This window comes from Toxorhynchites rutilus, chromosome 3, assembly GCF_029784135.1.
Source record: "Toxorhynchites rutilus septentrionalis strain SRP chromosome 3, ASM2978413v1, whole genome shotgun sequence".
NCBI classification, from domain to species: domain Eukaryota; kingdom Metazoa; phylum Arthropoda; class Insecta; order Diptera; family Culicidae; genus Toxorhynchites; species Toxorhynchites rutilus.
In genome coordinates this window covers 197,150,059-197,175,894 of record NC_073746.1, presented here as the reverse complement: position 1 = coordinate 197,175,894, position 25,836 = coordinate 197,150,059, and the positions used below count along the sequence as shown (strand labels likewise).

At 41.9% G+C, this 25,836-nt stretch overlaps 1 protein-coding gene across 1 annotated transcript; it reads left to right on the top strand.

The window, feature by feature from the left end:
• Positions 1-15,294: 15,294 nt before the first annotated feature.
• On the top strand, positions 15,295-16,683 carry LOC129773803 (uncharacterized protein K02A2.6-like). The gene is made up of 3 exons (XM_055777455.1): positions 15,295-15,406; positions 15,807-16,620; positions 16,677-16,683. The coding sequence occupies exons 1-3, from the start codon at positions 15,295-15,297 to the stop codon at positions 16,681-16,683; spliced, it is 933 nt and encodes a 310-aa protein (XP_055633430.1).
• The last annotated feature ends 9,153 nt before the right edge of the window (positions 16,684-25,836 follow it).

Sequence of the window (25,836 nt, the reverse complement as noted above, 5' to 3'; positions counted from 1 at the left end):
GTACTTCGAACCATCGAGGAAACGCAAAAGTTGGCAGTGATACTGTTTGTTATAATTGTTATAACAAAGGGCATCACTGAAACTAATTGTTGCCTTGATGAGCGCCGAACCGAAGCTGCTCTGTTCTTGATGCGGGTTTTCTGATTGTCGTGAGCAGCTTTGCAAGCCAACTCGAGCACTCCGACGGCCGAAACTCTATAATCGTTGTAAGGTATACTGGTGCTCCGGCACCAATCCGTTCGGCTTAGTTACCCTTGCGGAGCAATCAGTGAATGCGACCAACAGGGAACTGGAGACCTGCACGGTTCGAGTGAGACTTTGCCTTTCCCTTAACTTGTCCTCCTTTGTTACGCCCACGATGCCGATTTACGGGTTTACGGTTTACGGGTTTACGGGTTTACTCGTGGTTTTGAAAAAAACCTTTTCGAACGCCATCGATGCCGCCTTGTTCTGGATTTGCCACCAAAGCAGTTTGTATAAAGAACAAACGTTTTTCTTCTGCTACATGCTGCCGTTTTGCGATTGCGTTTGCCACTCGCTGCAACTGCCTGTTGTTGTCTTGATGTCCACCGAACCGAATGTGGTCTGTTCTGAATGCAGGTTTTCTTATCGTCGCGAGCAGCTTTGTCAGTCAACTCGATCACTTCAGCGGCCGAAACTGTATAACGCCGGCTAGGTGGACTGGTGCACTGGTACTAACGCGCTCGGCCTAGCTACCCTTGCGGGGAACTCCAGATCAACACGGTTCGAGCGGGATTTTGCCTTTCCCTTCACTTTTCCTCCTTTACCATGTCCAGACATGGCTGCTTGGGTTGGTTTGTTGATGTGTTGTGATGCGAACCGATATGGTGTACGGTTTGAATGAGAATGATCGTTACGGCAGCGGAGCGGGGATTTTTAAGCTGACTGGCTGGCTCGAGAATTACACATGTGTGAGACTGCGACCAATATTTCGTTCATTTTTTCTTTTTCCTTTCCAATCGTGCTTCATTCTATTTCGTTGCTGCTCTGGTTGCCCGGTTTGGTCGGTACGATTTGAGGAGCACAAAATGGACCAATCAAAAATGGGCACAGTGCATTTTGACAATGCTTGATATTTCACAATTATTCAATTATTTATCTCAAGAAAAATGAAATGTTATTCGTAATGATAGATGCGTAGATATATTTCCTATCAATTGATGCAAAAACCTTTGCGATCTATTGAGAAATGCTCGAGTTATAAGCGTTCCAAATCTTGCATTTTTTCCTACTTGTTCAGTGCCTAGATCTCCATTTCACCCCCTATATCTTCCGGTTAGACGTAGTCCTACGTCAAAACTCTCTTCACCAATGATGCACCGTAAGAAAGCTAAAATGATCCTCAGAAGATTGTCTAATTCCAAGGATAATGGTAAAAAAACTAATCCGAAGACTCCTTCTCAGCCAATTCCTGGTTGCAGTAAGGATTATACGCCGTTACCCAGAAGAGAGAGAAACAAAAACGCTGCCCCTCGATCTTCTCATAGAAAATTCGCGTCCAATCGAGGATTGATAGCTTTTTCGGACATTGTGGACTTTATATTAAACACCCTCAATATTCAAGACCCCCTTAGAAGCCTTATTTCTGCCTTGCTTCCATCTCTGAAGTCTTATCTTAAGCAATTGACTGTTTCATGGCCCCTCCTTGCATCAATCATATCTTTCGATGGATAATTCACCTAACGTAGTAGAAGATATGATCAATGTGCTACAATGGAACTGCCGTAGTCTAGTGCCTAAACTAGACTCGTTCAAATTTTTACTTAAAAATTATGACTGTGATATATTCGCCCTTTCTGAAACATGGCTTTCTTCTGACACAGAACTGAACTTCCACGATTTTAACATTATTCGCCTGGATAGAAATGATTCTTATGGAGGAGTACTGCTGGGGATCAAAAAGTGCTACTCTTTCTATAAAATTCCTCTCCCAGCTCTATCAGACATCGAAATTGTCGCGTGTGAAATAACGGCAAAGAATAAAGAACTTTGCATAGCTTCAGTATACGCTCCTCCAAATACTAACATTAGCCGTAGTCAACTTTGGAATCTAGTCTCGATTCTCTCATCCCCAGTTCTAATACTGGGTGACATGAACTCCCATGGTACTGGGTGGGGTGATCCTTATGATGACGCTAGAGCGGTTTTTTTTACGATTTATGTGACGATTTCAATTTGACTATCTTGAACACTGGTGAAGCGACACGAATTCCAAAACCTCCGGCTCGAGAAAGTCGACTCGACCTATCTTTATGCTCAAGCTCGCTATCATTAGATTGTCAGTGGAAGGTCATCAATGATCCCCATGGTAGCAATCACTTGCCAATCAATATATCAATCAAGTGTAGCCCGCAATTCACTGGACCATCTCGAGTTCCATTTGATCTAACAAGGAACATCGACTGGCAAAAATTTGCAACGGCGGTAACAATTGGTGTCGAATCAATAGATATACTTCCACCATTGGAAGAATATCGATTCTTCGTAGATTTGATGTATAAAAGCTCATTGGAAGCACAAAAAAGAAAAGTTCCTAGTGTTCCGTTTAATAGAAAACCAGCCACTCCTGGCTGGGACGACGAATGCACAAAATTATATTTGAAAAAATCTAATGCTTTCAAAACTTTTCGTAGACATGGAACATCCACACACTTCGAGGAATATTCGAAGCTTGAAATACAGCTGAAACAATTAATTAAAGCAAAAAAACGCGGTTACTGGCGCAATTTCATTGAAGGTCTTTCTCGTGAAACCTCAATACGTACCTTGTGGAGCTTAGCTCGCAACATGCGTAACCGCTCATCTACCAACGAGAGTGGAGAATATTCCAACCGATGGATATTCGATTTCGCTAAAAAGGCCTGTCCAGACTCAGTTCCAGCCCAACATATTCTTCGAGAAACGTCTCCAAGCGGTGGACCTCTGGACAGACCATTCTCAATGCTGGAATTTTCTATGGCTCTTCTTTCATCGAACAACTCTTCACCCGGAAGCGATATGATTAAATTTGTTCTTCTAAAAAATCTTCCCGATATCGCGAAAAGACGCATGCTAGACTTATTCAATACCCTACTAGAAACCAATATTGTGCCACCCGAATGGAGACAGGTCAAAGTAATAGCAATTCAAAAGCCTGGCAAACCAGCGTCTGACTATAACTCATACCGTCCGATTGCTATGCTCTCGTGCATTAGAAAATTGTTGGAAAAAATGATCCTTCGAAGACTCGATCAATGGATCGAGACAAATAATTTGCTATCAAGTACACAATTTGGGTTTCGTAAGAGCAAAGGAACAAACGATTGTCTAGCGTTGCTTTCTACGGATATTCAACTGGCCTTTGCGCACAATGAGCAACTGGCTTCAGTATTCTTGGATATTAACGGAGCTTTTGATTCGGTTTCCATAGAAATTCTGTCAGACAATCTGGACAGATGTGGACTTCCTGGAATTTTGAATAACTTCTTGTACAATTTGTTGTCAGAAAAGCGAATGAACTTTACCCTTGGACAACTGACAACTTCCAGAAATAGTTATATGGGTCTACCCCAAGGCTCATGTCTCAGCCCCCTTCTTTATAATTTTTATTTGAAAGATATTGACAGTTGTTTGGCAGAACAATGCACGCTAAGACAACTTGCAGATGATGGTGTGATTTTCATCAGAGGTTCCCATGCCGAAAACTTGCAAAGACCATTGCAAAATTCCCAGGTAACTTGTCTTCCTGGGAAAGGAACTTAGGGATCGAATTCTCGCCGCAGAAAACAGAACTGGTAGTGTTTACTCGAAAGCGGTTCCCAGCCCAATTGCAACTCAAGCTTTTGTGCAGAAGCATTACCCAATCATTGACCTTCAAGTACCTTGGTTTCTGATTTGAATCAAAATGCACTTGGAATACCCACATTACGTATTTGAAGCAAAAATGTCAAAAGAGGGTCAACTTTCTCCGTTCGATTTGCGGCACGTGGTGGGGAGCTCATCCGGGAGATCTCATAACGCTTTATAAAACAACTATTCTATCTATTCTGGAGTATGGATCTTTCTGCTTTCTCTCAGCAGCTAAAAGTCACCTTCTAAAATTGGAACGAATTCAATATCATTGTCTGCGTATATCCCTTGGCTGTATGCACTCAACGCATAACATGAGTCTCGAGGTTCTGGCAGGAGTAATTCCTCTACAGAACCGATTCTGGGAACTTTCTCTCAGAATACTGGTGAAATGCGGAGTCACGAACACACTTGTGATTGAAAACTTTGAAAAAATTCTTCATCTAAATATACAATCTCGGTTTATGAGAATTTATTACCACTATATTTCGTCAGATATTTGTCTTCCATCGTTTACTCCAGATCGTGCTCACTTCACCATCAGCAGTTCCTCAATTGAATACGATCTGTCGATGAAACAAGCAATACTTGGGATTTCAGATCAGCTTCGACCAACTTTCATTCCCCGTATTTTTAACCGAAAGTACCAAAAAGTCAATTGTATGAAAAGATACTCCACCGATGGCTCTCGCCTCAATGGATCCACTGGCTTTGGTGTTTTCAATGAAAATTCGAGCGCCTTCCGTAAACTGCAGGAACCTTGTTCCGTTTATGTTGCTGAGCTGGCAGCAATCGACTTCGCATTGGGGATGATCTCCAACAAGCCTGCAGACCATTACTTCATTTTCTCGGATAGTCTCAGTTCACTTGAGGCTCTCCAGTCGATGAAAACTAGTAGGCACCCATCTTATTTCCTCACAAAAGTGAGGCAGCAGATGAGTGCACTGATCGAAAGATCTTATAAGTTATCCTTTGTATGGGTCCTCTCTCATTGCTCAATTCCTGGCAATGAGAAAGCGGACACTCTCGCAAAGGTGGGTGCCCAGGAAGGCGAATTGTTTGATAGACAGATTTCATACGATGAATTTTTCCAATTACTGCGTCAGAGTTCCCTCTTGTGTTGGCAAACTGATTGGAACACTGGAAGTCTTGGGCGGTGGTTATATTCAATTATTCCAAATGTTTCTTCGAGAGCGTGGTTCAAAGGTCTGGACGTAAGTCGTGACTTCATTCGTGTAATGAGTAGACTTATGTCCAACCACTTGCTAGATGTGCATCTCCACAGAATAAATATTGTTCAAAGCAACGTCTGTCGGTGTGGAAACGGTTATGATGACATCGATCACGCAGTTTGGCAATGTACGGATAATTACGCAGCCAGAGAGTACCTTTTGAATGCCCTTAGGGCCCAAAGAAGACAACCCTATGTTCCTGTTAGAGACGTGTTGGGAACTCGCGACATCTGCTATATGCAGTTGATCTATATGTTTGTGAAACGGACTAGTATAAGAATTTAATGCTTTTGTGTGTTTTTTTTCTTTTTCGTTATTAGTTTGTTTGTCTTGTCCCCTCATCTCACCGTCGCCCACCCTCGACAGATAGTCGAACACCAGATGCTATCCCTGGTCTTTATGCACAATGCTACAGTGCGTGCGGCAACTCTCGGTTGAGACAACGATACCTCATATCTGAGAGGAGAGATAACTCTCATCTCATGTATATCCTGGGATCACGAATAAAGTATAGTATGTATTGCTAACTTGAACTGTAAGGACGTGTTTCCATACGACCTGTCAGAACGACTTAGTCCCCTGCGGTCATGACAATACTGGCGACGAGGATTAAAGAGCGGCGTGAGATTTAGTTCAGAAATAATAAGTTTTAGTTGAGTGAGATTAGATTTTATTGTTTTTCGACGTGCAACAAGCCTGCAGACCATTACTTCATTTTCTCGGATAGTCTCAGTTCGCTTGAGGCTCTCCAGTCGATGAAAACTAGTAGGCACCCATCTTATTTCCTCACAAAAGTGAGGCAGCAGATGAGTGCACTTATCGAAAGATCTTATAAGTTATCCTTTGTATGGGTCCTCTCTCATTGCTCAATTCCTGACAATGAGAAAGCGGACACTCTCGCAAAGGTGGGTGCCCAGGAAGGCGAATTGTTTGATAGACAGATTTCATACGATGATTTTTTCCAATTACTGCGTCAGAGTTCCCTCTTGTGTTGGCAAACTGATTGGAACACTGGAAGTCTTGGGCGTTGCGGTTATGATGACATCGATCACGCAGTTTGGAAATGTACGGATAATTACGCAGCCAGAGAGTACCTTTTGAATGCCCTTAGGGCCCAAAGAAGACAACCCTATGTTCCTGTTAGAGACGTGTTGGGAACTCGCGACATCTGCTATATGCAGTTGATCTATATGTTTGTGAAACGGACTAGTATAAGAATTTAATGCTTTTTTGTGTTTTTTTCTTTTTCGTTATTAGTTTGTTTGTCTTGTCCCCTCATCTCACCGTCGCCCACCCTCGACAGATAGTCGAACACCAGATGCTATCCCTGGTCTTTATGCACAATGCTACAGTGCGTGCGGCAACTCTCGGTTGAGACAACGATACCTCATATCTGAGAGGAGAGATAACTCTCATCTCATATATATCCTGGGATCACGAATAAAGTATAGTATGTATTGATAACTTGAACTGTAAGGACGTGTTTCCATACGACCTGTCAGAACGACTTAGTCCCCTGCGGTCATGACAATACTGGCGACGAGGATTAAAGAGCGGCGTGAGATTTAGTTCAGAAATAATAAGTTCTAGTTGAGTGAGATTAGATTTTATTGTTTTTCGACGTGCAAGATTTTTTGGCTTGGTTCTTGAGCCAAGATGGCAACGCTCGTAGAAGACGAAAATAAGTTCGTCACAGTTACAGTGGACAAAAGGACAAAAGGAAGATTTCCTGTATATGTACCCGGTTTCAATGTAAATTCCTACCTACAAACCGTAGAAATTTATTTTGTATTGAACAAAACTCCAGACGATGAAAAGGCTTTGGAGTTTATTACTAGTGTTGGTCAGGAAACAGCAAATCGGATAATCAGTAGTTTTAAACCGAACAAGATTGTGGATAAAACATACGACCAAATCATCGAGAAATTTAAAACCTTACATGAAGAGAACAAAAATGTATTTGCTGAGCGATACCGATTAATTACGCGGAAACAAGAAGAATGTGAGACGTTGGACGATTTTGCTATAGATCTGCAAAATATTGTGGAACATTGCAATGTAAGTGTTGAAACAGAAGCCACACTAGTTCAGTCGGTTTTCGTGGCAGGCGTACGAAGTGACAAAATTAGAGAATCAATGCTTCGAGACGCAGACTACAAGTTAAACTTAGCCCAGTTGCTAGAAAAGGCTAAGACGATAGAAATTGCTGCTCTGGAGGCGCGAAAAATGGCCACACAAGGGGCCAATGTGCTTAACTACGTTGGGAAAAATAGTTCCATTAAGAAAAATAGTTTTGTTAAACCAGGAAAGTTTTACGAAAGTGCATGTTCATATTCCGGCCAAAATGGTACTTCGAACCATCGAGGAAACGCAAAAGTTGGCAGTGATACTGTTTGTTATAATTGTTATAACAAAGGGCATCACTGAAACTAATTGTTGCCTTGATGAGCGCCGAACCGAAGCTGCTCTGTTCTTGATGCGGGTTTTCTGATTGTCGTGAGCAGCTTTGCAAGCCAACTCGAGCACTCCGACGGCCGAAACTCTATAATCGTTGTAAGGTATACTGGTGCTCCGGCACCAATCCGTTCGGCTTAGTTACCCTTGCGGAGCAATCAGTGAATGCGACCAACAGGGAACTGGAGACCTGCACGGTTCGAGTGAGACTTTGCCTTTCCCTTAACTTGTCCTCCTTTGTTACGCCCACGATGCCGATTTACGGGTTTACGGTTTACGGGTTTACGGGTTTACTCGTGGTTTTGAAAAAAACCTTTTCGAACGCCATCGATGCCGCCTTGTTCTGGATTTGCCACCAAAGCAGTTTGTATAAAGAACAAACGTTTTTCTTCTGCTACATGCTGCCGTTTTGCGATTGCGTTTGCCACTCGCTGCAACTGCCTGTTGTTGTCTTGATGTCCACCGAACCGAATGTGGTCTGTTCTGAATGCAGGTTTTCTTATCGTCGCGAGCAGCTTTGTCAGTCAACTCGATCACTTCAGCGGCCGAAACTGTATAACGCCGGCTAGGTGGACTGGTGCACTGGTACTAACGCGCTCGGCCTAGCTACCCTTGCGGGGAACTCCAGATCAACACGGTTCGAGCGGGATTTTGCCTTTCCCTTCACTTTTCCTCCTTTACCATGTCCAGACATGGCTGCTTGGGTTGGTTTGTTGATGTGTTGTGATGCGAACCGATATGGTGTACGGTTTGAATGAGAATGATCGTTACGGCAGCGGAGCGGGGATTTTTAAGCTGACTGGCTGGCTCGAGAATTACACATGTGTGAGACTGCGACCAATATTTCGTTCATTTTTTCTTTTTCCTTTCCAATCGTGCTTCATTCTATTTCGTTGCTGCTCTGGTTGCCCGGTTTGGTCGGTACGATTTGAGGAGCACAAAATGGACCAATCAAAAATGGGCACAGTGCATTTTGACAATGCTTGATATTTCACAATTATTCAATTATTTATCTCAAGAAAAATGAAATGTTATTCGTAATGATAGATGCGTAGATATATTTCCTATCAATTGATGCAAAAACCTTTGCGATCTATTGAGAAATGCTCGAGTTATAAGCGTTCCAAATCTTGCATTTTTTCCTACTTGTTCAGTGCCTAGATCTCCATTTCACCCCCTATATCTTCCGGTTAGACGTAGTCCTACGTCAAAACTCTCTTCACCAATGATGCACCGTAAGAAAGCTAAAATGATCCTCAGAAGATTGTCTAATTCCAAGGATAATGGTAAAAAAACTAATCCGAAGACTCCTTCTCAGCCAATTCCTGGTTGCAGTAAGGATTATACGCCGTTACCCAGAAGAGAGAGAAACAAAAACGCTGCCCCTCGATCTTCTCATAGAAAATTCGCGTCCAATCGAGGATTGATAGCTTTTTCGGACATTGTGGACTTTATATTAAACACCCTCAATATTCAAGACCCCCTTAGAAGCCTTATTTCTGCCTTGCTTCCATCTCTGAAGTCTTATCTTAAGCAATTGACTGTTTCATGGCCCCTCCTTGCATCAATCATATCTTTCGATGGATAATTCACCTAACGTAGTAGAAGATATGATCAATGTGCTACAATGGAACTGCCGTAGTCTAGTGCCTAAACTAGACTCGTTCAAATTTTTACTTAAAAATTATGACTGTGATATATTCGCCCTTTCTGAAACATGGCTTTCTTCTGACACAGAACTGAACTTCCACGATTTTAACATTATTCGCCTGGATAGAAATGATTCTTATGGAGGAGTACTGCTGGGGATCAAAAAGTGCTACTCTTTCTATAAAATTCCTCTCCCAGCTCTATCAGACATCGAAATTGTCGCGTGTGAAATAACGGCAAAGAATAAAGAACTTTGCATAGCTTCAGTATACGCTCCTCCAAATACTAACATTAGCCGTAGTCAACTTTGGAATCTAGTCTCGATTCTCTCATCCCCAGTTCTAATACTGGGTGACATGAACTCCCATGGTACTGGGTGGGGTGATCCTTATGATGACGCTAGAGCGGTTTTTTTTACGATTTATGTGACGATTTCAATTTGACTATCTTGAACACTGGTGAAGCGACACGAATTCCAAAACCTCCGGCTCGAGAAAGTCGACTCGACCTATCTTTATGCTCAAGCTCGCTATCATTAGATTGTCAGTGGAAGGTCATCAATGATCCCCATGGTAGCAATCACTTGCCAATCAATATATCAATCAAGTGTAGCCCGCAATTCACTGGACCATCTCGAGTTCCATTTGATCTAACAAGGAACATCGACTGGCAAAAATTTGCAACGGCGGTAACAATTGGTGTCGAATCAATAGATATACTTCCACCATTGGAAGAATATCGATTCTTCGTAGATTTGATGTATAAAAGCTCATTGGAAGCACAAAAAAGAAAAGTTCCTAGTGTTCCGTTTAATAGAAAACCAGCCACTCCTGGCTGGGACGACGAATGCACAAAATTATATTTGAAAAAATCTAATGCTTTCAAAACTTTTCGTAGACATGGAACATCCACACACTTCGAGGAATATTCGAAGCTTGAAATACAGCTGAAACAATTAATTAAAGCAAAAAAACGCGGTTACTGGCGCAATTTCATTGAAGGTCTTTCTCGTGAAACCTCAATACGTACCTTGTGGAGCTTAGCTCGCAACATGCGTAACCGCTCATCTACCAACGAGAGTGGAGAATATTCCAACCGATGGATATTCGATTTCGCTAAAAAGGCCTGTCCAGACTCAGTTCCAGCCCAACATATTCTTCGAGAAACGTCTCCAAGCGGTGGACCTCTGGACAGACCATTCTCAATGCTGGAATTTTCTATGGCTCTTCTTTCATCGAACAACTCTTCACCCGGAAGCGATATGATTAAATTTGTTCTTCTAAAAAATCTTCCCGATATCGCGAAAAGACGCATGCTAGACTTATTCAATACCCTACTAGAAACCAATATTGTGCCACCCGAATGGAGACAGGTCAAAGTAATAGCAATTCAAAAGCCTGGCAAACCAGCGTCTGACTATAACTCATACCGTCCGATTGCTATGCTCTCGTGCATTAGAAAATTGTTGGAAAAAATGATCCTTCGAAGACTCGATCAATGGATCGAGACAAATAATTTGCTATCAAGTACACAATTTGGGTTTCGTAAGAGCAAAGGAACAAACGATTGTCTAGCGTTGCTTTCTACGGATATTCAACTGGCCTTTGCGCACAATGAGCAACTGGCTTCAGTATTCTTGGATATTAACGGAGCTTTTGATTCGGTTTCCATAGAAATTCTGTCAGACAATCTGGACAGATGTGGACTTCCTGGAATTTTGAATAACTTCTTGTACAATTTGTTGTCAGAAAAGCGAATGAACTTTACCCTTGGACAACTGACAACTTCCAGAAATAGTTATATGGGTCTACCCCAAGGCTCATGTCTCAGCCCCCTTCTTTATAATTTTTATTTGAAAGATATTGACAGTTGTTTGGCAGAACAATGCACGCTAAGACAACTTGCAGATGATGGTGTGATTTTCATCAGAGGTTCCCATGCCGAAAACTTGCAAAGACCATTGCAAAATTCCCAGGTAACTTGTCTTCCTGGGAAAGGAACTTAGGGATCGAATTCTCGCCGCAGAAAACAGAACTGGTAGTGTTTACTCGAAAGCGGTTCCCAGCCCAATTGCAACTCAAGCTTTTGTGCAGAAGCATTACCCAATCATTGACCTTCAAGTACCTTGGTTTCTGATTTGAATCAAAATGCACTTGGAATACCCACATTACGTATTTGAAGCAAAAATGTCAAAAGAGGGTCAACTTTCTCCGTTCGATTTGCGGCACGTGGTGGGGAGCTCATCCGGGAGATCTCATAACGCTTTATAAAACAACTATTCTATCTATTCTGGAGTATGGATCTTTCTGCTTTCTCTCAGCAGCTAAAAGTCACCTTCTAAAATTGGAACGAATTCAATATCATTGTCTGCGTATATCCCTTGGCTGTATGCACTCAACGCATAACATGAGTCTCGAGGTTCTGGCAGGAGTAATTCCTCTACAGAACCGATTCTGGGAACTTTCTCTCAGAATACTGGTGAAATGCGGAGTCACGAACACACTTGTGATTGAAAACTTTGAAAAAATTCTTCATCTAAATATACAATCTCGGTTTATGAGAATTTATTACCACTATATTTCGTCAGATATTTGTCTTCCATCGTTTACTCCAGATCGTGCTCACTTCACCATCAGCAGTTCCTCAATTGAATACGATCTGTCGATGAAACAAGCAATACTTGGGATTTCAGATCAGCTTCGACCAACTTTCATTCCCCGTATTTTTAACCGAAAGTACCAAAAAGTCAATTGTATGAAAAGATACTCCACCGATGGCTCTCGCCTCAATGGATCCACTGGCTTTGGTGTTTTCAATGAAAATTCGAGCGCCTTCCGTAAACTGCAGGAACCTTGTTCCGTTTATGTTGCTGAGCTGGCAGCAATCGACTTCGCATTGGGGATGATCTCCAACAAGCCTGCAGACCATTACTTCATTTTCTCGGATAGTCTCAGTTCACTTGAGGCTCTCCAGTCGATGAAAACTAGTAGGCACCCATCTTATTTCCTCACAAAAGTGAGGCAGCAGATGAGTGCACTGATCGAAAGATCTTATAAGTTATCCTTTGTATGGGTCCTCTCTCATTGCTCAATTCCTGGCAATGAGAAAGCGGACACTCTCGCAAAGGTGGGTGCCCAGGAAGGCGAATTGTTTGATAGACAGATTTCATACGATGAATTTTTCCAATTACTGCGTCAGAGTTCCCTCTTGTGTTGGCAAACTGATTGGAACACTGGAAGTCTTGGGCGGTGGTTATATTCAATTATTCCAAATGTTTCTTCGAGAGCGTGGTTCAAAGGTCTGGACGTAAGTCGTGACTTCATTCGTGTAATGAGTAGACTTATGTCCAACCACTTGCTAGATGTGCATCTCCACAGAATAAATATTGTTCAAAGCAACGTCTGTCGGTGTGGAAACGGTTATGATGACATCGATCACGCAGTTTGGCAATGTACGGATAATTACGCAGCCAGAGAGTACCTTTTGAATGCCCTTAGGGCCCAAAGAAGACAACCCTATGTTCCTGTTAGAGACGTGTTGGGAACTCGCGACATCTGCTATATGCAGTTGATCTATATGTTTGTGAAACGGACTAGTATAAGAATTTAATGCTTTTGTGTGTTTTTTTTCTTTTTCGTTATTAGTTTGTTTGTCTTGTCCCCTCATCTCACCGTCGCCCACCCTCGACAGATAGTCGAACACCAGATGCTATCCCTGGTCTTTATGCACAATGCTACAGTGCGTGCGGCAACTCTCGGTTGAGACAACGATACCTCATATCTGAGAGGAGAGATAACTCTCATCTCATGTATATCCTGGGATCACGAATAAAGTATAGTATGTATTGCTAACTTGAACTGTAAGGACGTGTTTCCATACGACCTGTCAGAACGACTTAGTCCCCTGCGGTCATGACAATACTGGCGACGAGGATTAAAGAGCGGCGTGAGATTTAGTTCAGAAATAATAAGTTTTAGTTGAGTGAGATTAGATTTTATTGTTTTTCGACGTGCAAGATTTTTTCGGCTTGGTTCTTGAGCCAAGATGGCAACGCTCGTAGAAGACGAAAATAAGTTCGTCACAGTTACAGTGGACAAAAGGACAAAAGGAAGATTTCCTGTATATGTACCCGGTTTCAATGTAAATTCCTACCTACAAACCGTAGAAATTTATTTTGTATTGAACAAAACTCCAGACGATGAAAAGGCTTTGGAGTTTATTACTAGTGTTGGTCAGGAAACAGCAAATCGGATAATCAGTAGTTTTAAACCGAACAAGATTGTGGATAAAACATAAAGGGTGTGTCACATCAAATTGCATCACGGAAAAAACGCTGTAGAAATTCGCCCAGTAGACCGATCCTTTTGAAAATTTTAGACATTAAAATAAAAACTATTAAACAACTTTTGGCATTTCCTTTTTATTCATACTTCGAGCCCAAGCCCGTATGCTCGCACCTTCCTCTTTACTCCGTCCATAAGGTTCTGTACAACTTCAGGTTGTAGTTTTTTTTGAACAGAAATCCATTTTCTCTTGAAGTCCGCCTCCGATTTGACAACTTTTGTGTTCTTCCGGAGGGCCTGCTTCATAATCGCCCAACGAAGCGAGATCCGGCCAGAAGATGGTCGGGCCCTCGTGCTGCTTCAATAGTGGTAGTAAGCGCTTCTGTAGGCACTCCTTAAGGTAAACCTGCCCGTGCCGGTCATCACGAAGGGGGCGCTCCGCTTTCTGCAAGAGCGGATCGCTTGCCACACCATGTACTTTTTGGCAAACTTGGATAGTTTCTGCTTGCGAATCTCCTCCGGAACGCTGAATTTGTCCTCTGCGGAGAAGAACAACAGGCCCGGCAGCTGACGAAAGTCCACTTTGACGTAGGTTTCGTCGTCCATTACCAGGCAATGCGGCTTCGTCAGCATTTCGGTGTACAGCTTCCGGGCTCGCGTCTTCCCCACCATGTTTTGCCTTTCGTCGCGGTTAGGAGCCTTCTGAACCTTGTATGTACGCAGGCCCTCCCGCTGCTTGGTCCACTGGACGAATGAACTTGACAAATTCAGCTTATTGGCGACATCCCGGACCGAACTTCTCGGATCACGTCTAAACTGCTTAACTACGCGCTTGTGATCTTTTTCACTGACGGAGCATCCATTTTGGCCGTTCTTCGCCTTCCGGTCGATGGTTAGGTTCTCGAAGTATCGTTTTAGTACTCTGCTGACCGTGGATTGGACGATTCCCAGCATCTTACCGATGTCCCGATGTGACAACTCCGGATTCTCGAAATGAGTGCACAGGATTAATTCACGACGCTCTTTTTCGTTCGACGACATTTTTCCAAATTTACGAAAAATTGACAGTGAAGCATGGCCAACGTGATCTATACACTCTCATCTGATTATAAGCGAAAGCTGAAGATATAATTCCTAAAAATTAAATTTCTACAGCGTTTTTTCCGTGATGCAATTTGATGTGACACACCCTTTACGACAACATCGAGAAATTTAAAACCTTACATGAAGAGAACAAAAATGTATTTGCTGAGCGATACCGATTAATTACGCGGAAACAAGAAGAATGTGAGACGTTGGACGATTTTGCTATAGATCTGCAAAATATTGTGGAACATTGTAATGTAAGTGTTGAAACAGAAGCCACACTAGTTCAGTCGGTTTTCGTGGCAGGCGTACGAAGTGACAAAATTAGAGAATCAATGCTTCGAGACGCAGACTACAAGTTAAACTTAGCCCAATTGCTAGAAAAGGCTAAGACGATAGAAATTGCTGCTCTGAAGGCGCGAAAAATGGCCACACAAGGGGCCAATGTGCTTAACTACGTTGGGAAAAATAGTTCCATTAAGAAAAATAGTTTTGTTAAACCAGGAAAATTTTACGAAAGTGCATGTTCATATTCCGGCCAAAATGGTACTTCGAACCATCGAGGAAACGCAAAAGTTGGCAGTGATACTGTTTGTTATAATTGTTATAACAAAGGGCATCTCTCATACAATTGCACGCTGCCCAAAATTAAGAAATCACGATATGGACTACATCTATCTAAGGGAAATAGAAGCAGGAAGAGAGCTGTAGAAGAGCGAATCAACCAATTGTCAGCAGCTATGGATGAACTGAAAATGAGTATGGAGGAGGACGCTGACACTGGCGATGATGAGTCTATCGAAGAACCGGAGACTGAGGATGAACCAAACCGAATTTCGAATATTATGATTGGTAAGTCAAATAACTCAGCACCAGCTTTTGTGGAATTAAATATTGATGGACAAACTTTGTTAATGGAGTGCGATACGGGTGCATGCGTAACCATATGTTCGCTGAATACATACAAAGAAAAGTTCTGCAATCATAAACTTTTGCCAGATCATCGAAAGCTTTTCGTTATATCTGGTGAGACGGTAAACGTGTAGAATAATAGTGCGAGTGAGATTAAAACAGAGAGCTGTAGGTTTATCTCTGTTAGTAGTAAAATCTCCAAAAAATTTTGTATCTTTGTTAGGCCGCGATTGGTTGAACGCTATCTGGCCACACTGGAGGGATTCTTTTTCACTTAATTCTCTTTCCGAGATGAAAAGAGATCAGTGGATAAAGAATACTATAAAAAAACTGAAAACAGAATACTTTTCGGCATTTGATGATGATCTAACAGAACCGATCAAGGATGTAGTAGTTGATATCCATATAGATGAGCGAGCGAAACCCATAGTTCACAAACCATACACTGTCGCGTTCAAACATCGCGAAGCTGTGGCATCACTATTAGATGATCTGGAGTCTAAAGGTATACTTGAAAAGGTTGAATATGCGGAATGGGCCTCTCCTATAGTGGTGGTAGTGAAACCGAATAAAAAAGAAATTCGTATTTGCATGGACGGATCTAAAACGGTCAACCCATATATTATCACTCATCACTATCCCCTACCGGTTATCGAAGAACTTATCACAAACAAAAGCAGAGCAAAAAAATTCGCTCTCATCGATTTGAGAGGAGCCTATCAACAACTCATTGTCTCTGAAAACACAAAAAAGCTCTTAGTTATCAATACCCATAAAGGTTTGTATGCTTATCGCAGGTTACCATTTAGAGTCAAACCGGCAGCTACTATTTTTCAATCAGTCATGGATAGAATTTTACAGGGTATTTCGAACGTACAAACTTATATAGATGATATCCTCATTTGGGCCGAGTCGGATGAGGAGTTACTAGATATTATCAAAATTGTGTTAGGAAGGTTAGCGAAATACAATGTCAAAATAAATGCCGAGAAATGCGAGTGGTTCGTTTCCCAAGTGAAATATTTGGGTCACATTCTATCGGAGGCGGGTGTGTCGCCAAACCCGGAGAAGGTGAAAGCAATTATGGCCGTGCCGGAGCCAAAATCAAAAACACAGCTAAAAGCATTTCTTGGGATGATAACATTCTATACCAAGTTGGTTCCTAAATTGAGTTTAGTTCTGTCCCCTCTTTACAATCTTTTATCAAAAGATTCTAAGTGGAGTTGGGACTACTCTTGTGAAAAAGCCTTTGAAATCAGCAAAAAGTTCATTAGCAGCGCCCAAGTTCTAACACATTTTGATCCGTCTAAATCTATCACCGTGACGTGCGACGCAAGTGACGATGGAATCTGGTATTTTTTGTTGTCAATTTGCCGATTGTCAAAAACCGAAAAAAAAATCCTATTTTACATAGAGAAGCACTTGCTATTGTATTTGCCATGGAAAAGTTCTATAAATACGTTTTGGGCCAGAAGGTATCCATTATAACAGACCACAAACCTTTATTGGGCATTTTCAATAACAAAAAGGGAGGTCCTTCAATTATTACAAACAGGCTACAGAGATATTTTTTACGACTTTCTATATTTGATTATACCATCACATATATGGCGGGTAAGGAGAACCATGCAGCAGATTGCTTGTCAAGACTACCTTTAGATCAAATTATGAGTAACGCCGATTTTGAAGAAAGTCAACGCAGTACTTTCAATGATTTAAACTATTTAATCGAAAATCAGACTGTCAATCTCAACTCAAAAACTGTTAGTGTAGAGTCATCAAATGACCCAACATTATCTAAAGTTCTAGGATATGTTCAATATGGTTGGCCGAGACGCGTTAAAGAAAAACCTATGAATAATTTTTATGCTAAAAGAAATGAATTAAATGTAGAATCAGGGTGCTTGATTTTCGGTGAACGAGTAGTGGTCCCTGATACACTAAAATTACCATCTTTGCAGTTATTACATGCAAACCACCGTGGCATACAGAAAATGGCAACAAATGGCTCGGAGATATTTGTACTGGGAAGGTATGGGATCCGACATTGAGAAATATGTGAACTCATGTAAGAAATGCCAACTTTTGGGAATCGATCGAACGCCAAGACTTTATGGAAATTGGCCAGCTACTACTAAACCATTCGAACGAATACACATTGATTTTTTCTATAAATATAATCGCACATTTTTAATATTAGTCGACGCATATTCTCGTTGGATTGAAGTTCGAAGAATGACTGAAACAAATGCAGATAGTGTTTCACAAGAACTTGACAACATTTTCACAGTTTTTGGTTCTACATCGACCATTGTGAGTGACAACGGGCCTCCATTCAGTAGTTTTCAATTCAAAAAATACTGTGAGGCCCGAAATATAGAACATGTCTTGTCTCCACCTTATCACCCAGCTAGCAACGGATTAGCAGAAAGGGCAGTGCAAACCACAAAAGCTGTGTTGGGGAAACTAACCAATGAGAACGATTCTTCTTCATCAGATCGACAATGAAATCAACTAATTTTTTGCATCATCATCGTCAATCTCCAACGACCGAAGATAAAATTATACCATATGAACGCATTTTCAAATTTATACCCCGTACAGAATTTTCAGGAATGAGGAGCAAAAAGGACACATTTAGTGGAAAAGATAGTGATGAAAGCTTCGGAAAACAATTTGCAATTAATAGTAAAGTTATTTACACTTATAAATGCAATAATAGAACATATAGCCTAGAAGGAATCATAATGAAAAAAATTTCAACCACCACATATCTAGTAGACATAAACGGAGACATTCGCAAAGCTCATATAAATCAATTGAAACGAGTTCCACAACTACCATTTGTCTTGAAAAATTCCGTAGACTCCAATTCAGCTACAGTACAGGTTCCAGAGGAAGAGCATAACATCCAAAAAGAAGTAAATATGAAGAAAGGGCGGAAGGGTTTTTTATTCAAAATACCTAAGCTAATAACGGGTCTGGCATTACGCAGATCTACTAGAATTAAAAAACCGAAGCATAGAAATCTTAATGAAGGACAGCTATTCAAGAAGAAAAAGCATAAGATCTAATTAATGAATTTTATTGAAACTGATTTGCATGTATTTTTATTCATAGTAACGAGATTAATTTTGCTGAATTTAATTTTATGGCGAGTCTAAATTAGGTTGAACTTAGATAAATTTATATTGGAGTAAGAAAAAAAAAAACATAAAATTGTACGAATTATTAAAGAATTAATTTAAATGGGGAGATGAGAGGAGAGATAACTCTCATCTCATATAATAACAGACAGAAACCACCACTCATAAAAAGTGTAGTAGGCTATAAATATTGTGGCGCGGTATTGTATTTCAAAACAAGAATTAACCGGGCAAACGTATCGCCCCAGGCAAACGTAACGCCCCGGGCAGACGTATGCCGTCCGACGCTCGCTAGAGCTCGTATCCTATGTTTCAAAATAACCGGGCAATCAGTGGATCCCAGGTTTGCGTGCGAGACACCGCCGCTTCCGACGGCGGGTCGGCGGTGTACTCGGATCACGTCATCTATGGTCTAACGCGGGACACAAAAAACAAAAAGTTATGTACATATATACGTTATGTGAACATAAACCATAGTTCAGCGAGTCTAAACTGATCAGTATTATTTCTTTCTGGGTATCGGGACTCAGTTGTGATTTTTCGGTGGTTTAGATTTTGTTTACGCCCGAAAATCACTCGCTCAATCAGAGCATTTACGCCTGGCAAGCACGATTTAAATTCTAATATTTTCTTCAAATTACCGAATGGAATGCTCGAAAAGTCCAATTCGATTTTCATCGATATTAGTGTTAACGTATGCATTCAAAACATACTGCAAGCTCCACCCCACAGCGAAGGATTTGGACATCTTGAAGCACTTTATATCCGCCAGATATAGCCGATCTGGTATATACAATATCATCTCTTTGTCGCTCCTTAAGCCGGGAGATCGAAGCAACCCGCCAAACGGTGGAGAAGAATCTGGCCAAAATGGATATTTTTATGCGGAAGCGTCAGACGAGACCGGCCGTATCTGAGCAGCAGGCAATCACCCAGAAGGAGTAGCACGAAAAGGTAAAATAACACGCCAATATACATCTTTTCATCGGCCATGGTTCAGGTTTCGGCCAACTTCCGTAAGACCGCCCAGCGCTTCATTTACGATACTTCATCAAACAACTTTGCCTCTTCCTGTCGGCTTATTTAAAACGTTAAGCCCTTACCGATCTAGGGGACCAAAGATGAACTTTTCGTCTGACTCACGTTGGTCCCTGCGGATCAATGGGGGACTTTTAAAAAAATCATTTTCCAATTTTGTTGCATTCGCTTCCAGTTGACACTCTCTAAACGAAAAGCCCAATGTCGGTGCGATAAAACCAGCTCAACGTATTAATCTTCGGATGCATTAGAAGCGCTCTTGAGCAGTCTGCCAAATAAAAGTTTTTTTTTGAGGTTCACCCATTTAAGAAAATCAACATGATCAAATTGTGATATTGAAATATATTGATATCGCGGGACATTTACGTTTCTTTTGCCAAATGCGGGACGTTTCGCGGGACGAAATCTTACGCGGGACGAAATCTTACGGGGGACATTTTGTTGAAATGCGGAACTGTCCCGCGGACGTCTGTTCAGTTTACCCCAAAACCTCCACATGCCAAATGTGGTTTCATTTGCTTGATTAATTCTCGAGTAATGCAGAAATTTGTGTTTCATTGGTATGGCAGCCCGCCCTCAGAGGGGGCTCCATACAAATTTTGTGAATGCATCCACAACCGTGAAAATATAGCGATACTGCTTTTTGGAGGCTACTAGTGGACCAAGATGGTCAACATGATACGTTGATAACGGTAAGTCATCTTTGGGAATTGGGTGAAGAAGTCCTTCCTTCTTTCCAGACTTTCGTGATGCTAAAATGCAAGCGATACAACTATTGGAAATTCTCTCCAGCTTAGCTTCAAGATTGTCAATCCCGTATTCCCGTTGAATTGGCTCCTTCATCTTTCTTATGCCAAAATGCCCCTGCTCGTGAATTTGCCGGATAACCAAATTCTGCATCGCTGCCGGTATTACCAGGAGTTTTCCGCCGCCATGCTGCCTGTATAGAACTCCGTGGTCCAGGGAGTAGTCGCCATAGTCACCGGTCTCCAACACCTTCATGATTGCTCCCAGCTTTTCATCCGCTTGCTGATTCATCTTCACTTGGTCAACCACGTTATTCCGCAGCAAGTGAACCGCTGGTGCACGACTCAGCGCGTCAACATGCTTCATCCGAGCTCCTGGACGATGTTCGATGACGTAATCATATTCCTCCAGAAGAAACGCCCAGCCAGTGATTCTCGGTGCAATGTCTTTTTTCTCCATCGTCATCTTAAAAGGCAGAACAATCTGTGACAATTTTGAATGGGATTCCCATCAGATAAACCTTAAACTTTTTCAACGCCGCGACGATTGCAAGAACCTCCAGCTCGTAACTTGGATAGTTTTCCTTCGCTGAAGAAGTCTTTCTGCTAAAATAGTAGATCGGAAGGAATTTCTCATCGTCCGGTCTCTTCTGTAACGAAATGGCTCCGTATCCCGCCTTACTGGCATCCGTGTGAAGTTCTGTAGTTGCTTGTGGATGATATAGTGTTTAGGTTGGTCGGGAACACAGCGCCTGCTTCAACTGCTCAAATGCCGCCTTCTGCTCCTGCCCGAATACGAAATCTGCATCCTTTTTCAGCAAATCCGTGAGTGATTTTGCCTTAACTGAATTCTCCACATACTTCCGGAAAAATCCAGTCAAATCTAGAAACCGTTGTATCTCCTTGAAATTTTTAGGATCGGGGAAGTTCTTCACAGCTGCTATTTTGTCCTTCGTTGGCCTTATCTCCGCTTCTTCAATTTCGTATCCCAGATATTCGATCTTCCGTTTCAGGAACTGGCACTTCTGTCATTTGATTCTTAGGCCGTGACGTTCCGCTACTTCAAGCACCATTTTTAGTTTCTCCAACGCTTCCTTCTCGTTCTTCGCTGGAATCAGTAAATCGTCGATGTAAACTATCACGACCTTCCTCTCGATCAACTCTCGAAAGATGTTGTTTATATAGTTATGGACATTACCATCACCGCTGAATGCAACGTCAACAACACGTGGGATCTTCTCCTGTTTCATCACGGCAACAGCACCGACGAAGAAGCCGACGTAGCATTCCTGGCAACAGCGTGGACAATCTTGCTGTCAGCGTAACGGACACGGTTTCCCTGAACCAGCAGGATAGATGACACCGCACATCAACCAACGGCAACGGATACCTGACGCAGCAATTGGATGGATGTGCCCTGTAGCCAGTTAGGGAGTTAGGTTCAAAAAATTAGGCAGTTATATTTTAGTGTTCAAGTCGACAAGACGTCGCGAGTGTAATTCCAAAAGTAAAAGTTAAATAAAATTATTTTTTTTATCATCCCCGTATGGGATAGATCATATCTGGCGCAGTCGGTTAGGCCAGGTTAACGTTACGAAGGACAAAGTGTTGCGATAGTGTAGTGAGTGAAGTGAGTGTGTGACATCCGGCGGATTTTTTCATCGTGAAATAACGAGCCATCCCTCAACACGTAGGGTACTCGAGGTGTCCACCATCCACTAAGCACCGTCCAGCCAATATTCTTCAGCACGGTTGGCTCAAGCCATTTGTGACCCGGCGGACAACAAAAATTGATGAGTGAATTTAAATTCATCTATTATTTTTTTTTCATGCCTAAATATAGCCCGTTCTATAAAGTGAAAGCATTGAAATATACAGAAAATACTACCATGGCAGAAGGGTACGATCTTCAGTCCATGTTTAACACATTAAACGGTCTGGAGCAACGCGTCACAGCTCTCCAGAACGAAAATGCACAGCTGCGAGCTGAGCAGCAGCAACAGCAAAGAAATAATTTCGCGGGAAACGCTGTTTTTGCAGCGCCCGCAGGGCAACCGGATATTTTTTGAATTCCGGACCCCATCAAAACCATTCCCACATACGATGGAAATAAGAAACAACTCAGCGCCTGGCTGTCGATGGCAGAAAGAACTTTGAATTTATTCAGAGATCGGGTGACAGAGGACGTGTATAATGTATACGAGCAATCAATAATCAACAAAGTAGAGGGCAAAGCCCGGGACACCATCTGTGTTAACGGGAACCCCACAACTTTCGCCGAGGTGGCGGAGATTTTAAAATCGATTTACGGTGACAGAAACGATATGGCAACATATCAAACACAATTGTGGTCGCTAAAAATGGAGGAATCCCTCCACATATATTATAAACGCACTAAAGAAATCATGCAGAACATGAAATCCTTAGCAAAGCAGAAAGAAACACATTTTTCGACGGAATTCTTGGATATGAATCTCTTTCCGATTCGGAGGCTCTCTTAGATATTGCCAATCATAAACTAGTTTTCCCACAGAAAACAATACCTTTAAGCATTCGAACAATGGGAACACCGGAGATTACAGTTAATGCACACTCAACGATGATGTTACAAATTCCAGTCGATCAACAAGAGGGTAATGTTTTCCTGCGAAAAGACATCAAAATTAATGAAATACTAATACCAGCTGGACTTTATCAAGCAAATAATGGATTCATTATTGCATTAGCTTCTAATTTTGGCGACACCACATCTTTCACGTGGACCAAACCAGTAAAAACTTTACCGATAGGAAAAACTGTGGAAATTAATAATATAAATTCCGAAATAATGGAACAAGTGCCTTTTATATCATATTCTGAACTAGAAAGTCTGATTAGACATGAACATTTAAATGCGGAAGAAAAACAGGCACTGTTCAAAGTACTTTCGCGAAACGCAAAAATAATCCATAAAGAAAATGACATGTTGTCTTGTACCACAGCAATTCAACATCGCATTAAGACAAAAGACGATATTCCGATATATTTTTTTTTCCAAAATATATATTTTTATAAAGGCTCATATGGCGTTAGCCTCACGGAGCCGGGAGTTCAATACAATTTTTCTTATTATCTATGTTAGTAATATGTAACCGATTACTCGCGGTTGGCTCGAGGTTAGTATTACAAGTGTTTTCGTAATTGGGATGTTGCTGTCTCCAATGCTCTGTACGTGTGCCCGACACGGGATACTTCCTATTGGGATGCAGCTGACCATTAATCAGCAACGCCCCCCTAGTCTGTACCTGATATCTAGCGTGGTGCGTCTTTCTCGACTCGAGGAATCCAGGATAGAATGGTCACTAGCCGGCGCAATCATCAGTTCGTGTAGAGTTGTCATGAGCGGTACAACCTTTGGCTCTTGTTGAATGATCAGTGGACTGCACAACCTTTGGCCCGTGTGTCTGTAAAGAGTGTGTATATGTATTGCCGCGACTAAGTAAAAGTTTATCGATCGGATAGGAGGGATATGAAACGGGGACACAACGAAGGAAACATCATTAAACGTTGACATCGGCGTTTCTGAGGAACAGGTATAGATGAAGCAGAAGATCAGGATCACGGCTACCTAAGATATCCCGGACGGGGATATCCGATTGTCTGCCTTGTGCTCTTAGTGCTCTAGAGAGCTGAGAGCGAGCAGCATGGAACCGGATACACGACCAGACAACATGCTCGATGTCGTGGTAGCCATCGCCACAATCACAAAGATTGTTTGCTGCGAGCCCAATGCGAAAGAGATGCGCGTTTAGGTTGTAGTGATTGGACATAAGCCGAGATATCACGCGAATGAAATCACGACCTACATTCAATCCCTTGAACCATGCCCTCGTCGAGACCTTAGGGATAATCGTGTGTAACCAACGACCGAACTCATCTTCACTCCACATGCGCTGCCAACTTACGAGCGTATACTGACGAGGAATGTGGAAAAATTCATTATAAGCAATTTGCCTTTCAAAAAGTGTACCTTCTAAAGCGCCCACCTTAGCTAGCGAGTCCGCTTTCTCATTCCCCGGAATCGAGCAATGAGAGGGAACCCATGCTAAGGTAATCTTGAATAATTTTTCGACCAAAACACTCAATAGTTGTCTTATTCTTGTTAGGAAATAAGATGAGCGTTTATCAACCTTCATTGAGCGGATTGCCTCTAATGAGCTGAGACTGTCTGAAAAAATAAAATAGTGGTCGATGGGCAATGTTTCAATGATCCCCAGTGCGTAGTATATCGCACCCAGTTCAGCAACATACACGGAACAAGGATCTTTGAGTTTGAAAGAGGCACTGGAATTTTCATTGAAGATGCCAAAGCCAGTGGACCCGTTTATGAATGAACCGTCAGTAAAGAACATTTTATCAGATCTAACTATGCCCCCGTATTCTGCCGAAAATATCGGCGGAATAGAATCTGAGCGTAGATGATCTGGGATTCCATGGATTTTTTGTCGCATGGACAGATCAAAAATGACAGAGGAATTGCAAAAGTATGGGAAGCAAACTTGGTTGGAGATGCCTGGTGAAGGGTGCACGTCGTGGGTAAGGTACTCATGGTATAAAAACATAAAACTTGACTGAGGAATCAGTTGGAGTAAATTTTCGAAGTTATCAATCACCAATGGATTCATGATCTTGCAACGGATGAGAAATCTGTAGGATAATTCTGTGAACCGAAGAGTAATTCTGTGAACCGAAGAGTAATTCCGATACATGTAAAAACATACCGATACCCGCACATTCACAAAGTCGAGGTCGAAAAACAAATCAACGATATGCTAGCAGACGGTATTATTCAAAACTCAATATCCCCTTGGACATCTCCGATTTGGATTGTCCCTAAAAAGCTTGATGCGAGCGGTAAGAAGAAATGGCGTGTCGTCATAGATTACCGCAAATTAAATGAGAAAACGGTGGACGATAAGTTCCCCATTCCTCTAATTGAAGAAATTTTAGACCGACTTGGTCGTAGTATTTATTTTTCTACATTGGACCTGAAATCTGGATTTCACCAAATTGAGGTGCATCCTAAGGACAGACCTAAAACTGCTTTTAGTACAGACAAAGGGCACTTTGAGTTTATTCGCATGCCCTTTGGTTTGAAAAACGCGCCTGCAACGTTTCAGCGCGTAATGAACAACATTCTAGGGAATCTAATTGGCAATTGTTGCCTAGTTTACCTAGATGACATAATAATTTTTAGAAATTCGTTGCAACAACACCTGGACAATTTAAACAAAGTACTTCGGCGACTTGCTCAAGCCAACCTAAAGGTGCAGTTTGACAAATGCGAATTCCTGCAGAAACAGTGCGAATTTTTGGGACACATCATAACCCAAGACGGAATTAAACCTAACCCTAGCAAAATCGAAAAAATTCTCAGCTGGCCAATTCCCAAAACAACCAC